General features: G+C 52.5%; 1 protein-coding gene across 1 annotated transcript in view; it reads right to left on the minus strand.

Moving 5' to 3' along the window:
• Positions 1–1,415, minus strand: part of LOC112070379 (dynein axonemal heavy chain 2-like) — a gene marked incomplete at its 3' end in the record, with an annotated part of 17,143 nt that overhangs the window by 12,017 nt on the left and 3,711 nt on the right. The window contains exons 3-6 of the mRNA XM_070438946.1: positions 1,290–1,391; positions 944–1,069; positions 611–721; positions 184–372 (exon numbers count right to left, since the gene is read on the minus strand). Of these exons, the coding sequence (XP_070295047.1) occupies positions 184–372; positions 611–721; positions 944–1,069; positions 1,290–1,391 (528 nt within the window). The remainder of the gene's footprint in view (positions 1–183; positions 373–610; positions 722–943; positions 1,070–1,289; positions 1,392–1,415) is intronic.

Raw genomic sequence — 1,415 nt, forward strand, 5'->3', positions numbered from 1 at the left:
GCTGAAAGGAAGAGGTGAGGAGAGGGGGAGGTCAAGAAGAGGTGAGGAGAGGGCTGAGGTCAGGAAGGAAGGGAGGGTAAAAGAGGTGAGATCTCTCCTCACCTCCTCCTTTCCTCCCCCTCTCCTCACCTCCTCCTTTCCTCCCCCTCTCCTCACCTCCTCCTTTCCTCCCCCTCTCCGTACCTTCTCCCAGTAGAGGCGGAGCTGGCAGAGCCAGTCGAAGGCATTGACGTCGTTGCAGCCCGTCTTAGCCAGCTTGTCGATGACGTCGCGGTCGTGTACCTCCACGGTGACCAGCGCAACGATCTTCAGCCGCAGGATCTTAGACAGGTTCCCCCGGATGGCGTCAGAGTAACGGTGCAGCATGGACACCTGACGGGCAGGGACAAAGGGTCAAAGGTTAAAGAGTCCAACAGGCGCTAGTGTAATTGTACATACGGTCCCTGGTTAATTCTCGGTGGAGGGACGGTTCCTCATCACTCATAGTGTTGGAGGCTACTTTGAGCAGTAGAGTTTTACCACTCATAATGTCTTATTGATAACAGAGTGCTGCCGTCCTCTCTCTCTCTCTCTCTCTCTCGCTCTCTGTCTCTCTCTCTCTCTCTCTCACCTGTTTCTTCTTCAAGGACTTGAGGGCAGACTTGTCGGCCCTCTCCTTGCCGGTGATCAGAGACTTGGTGACGTCAGCGGTCCACTGGATCTGACTGGCTGTGATCAGCATCTGGACGGGAGGGACACAGCAATGAAGTTCAAAACTTTGGTGTCCATTTTAGGTGGACATTTGTTTTTGTGATGTCCATTTTGTAGCATCAGAAGGCACAGAGAGAGACAACGAGAGTGTTCAATAAGGACTGACATTCGCAGTGAGGGATGGAGGATAAACATTTGAGCACAGAGAGAGAGCGAGAGAGAGAGAGAGAGAGAGAGAGAGAGAGAGTGAGACCTGTCCAGGCCAGTCTTTGACCCATTTGTCTCTCTTCCCAGTCATCTTCTTCAGCGCCAGGCGACAGTTCTTCAGAGAGTCCTTCAATGTCCAGCGCATGGTTCTCTCCACGTCACACAGCCAGGCCTGCACACACACACACAGACGCACACACACACACACACACACACACACACAGACAGACACATCAGAAAAACACATATTGACAGACGCAGCCAGTATAAGACAAAAGACCAAAATGCATGACTCTTCTGGTTATTAAGTCTGAGTGAATAGCCAGTATCAGTCAATGAATAGACGGTAGGTGTGCAGGTAGCAGGTGAGAGAGTGTTTGTAGTGTTGGAACCTCCACAGGACCCTCCAGCAGCACAGGGTGGCTGAACTCCACAAACTCTCCCTCCGCTGAGAACATCCCGCTGGCCTCAGACTTAGCACTGCTGATCCCGACCTGGACCACACACACACACACACA

Source organism: Salvelinus sp. IW2-2015, unplaced genomic scaffold (assembly GCF_002910315.2).
Source record: "Salvelinus sp. IW2-2015 unplaced genomic scaffold, ASM291031v2 Un_scaffold1307, whole genome shotgun sequence".
NCBI classification, from domain to species: domain Eukaryota; kingdom Metazoa; phylum Chordata; class Actinopteri; order Salmoniformes; family Salmonidae; genus Salvelinus; species Salvelinus sp. IW2-2015.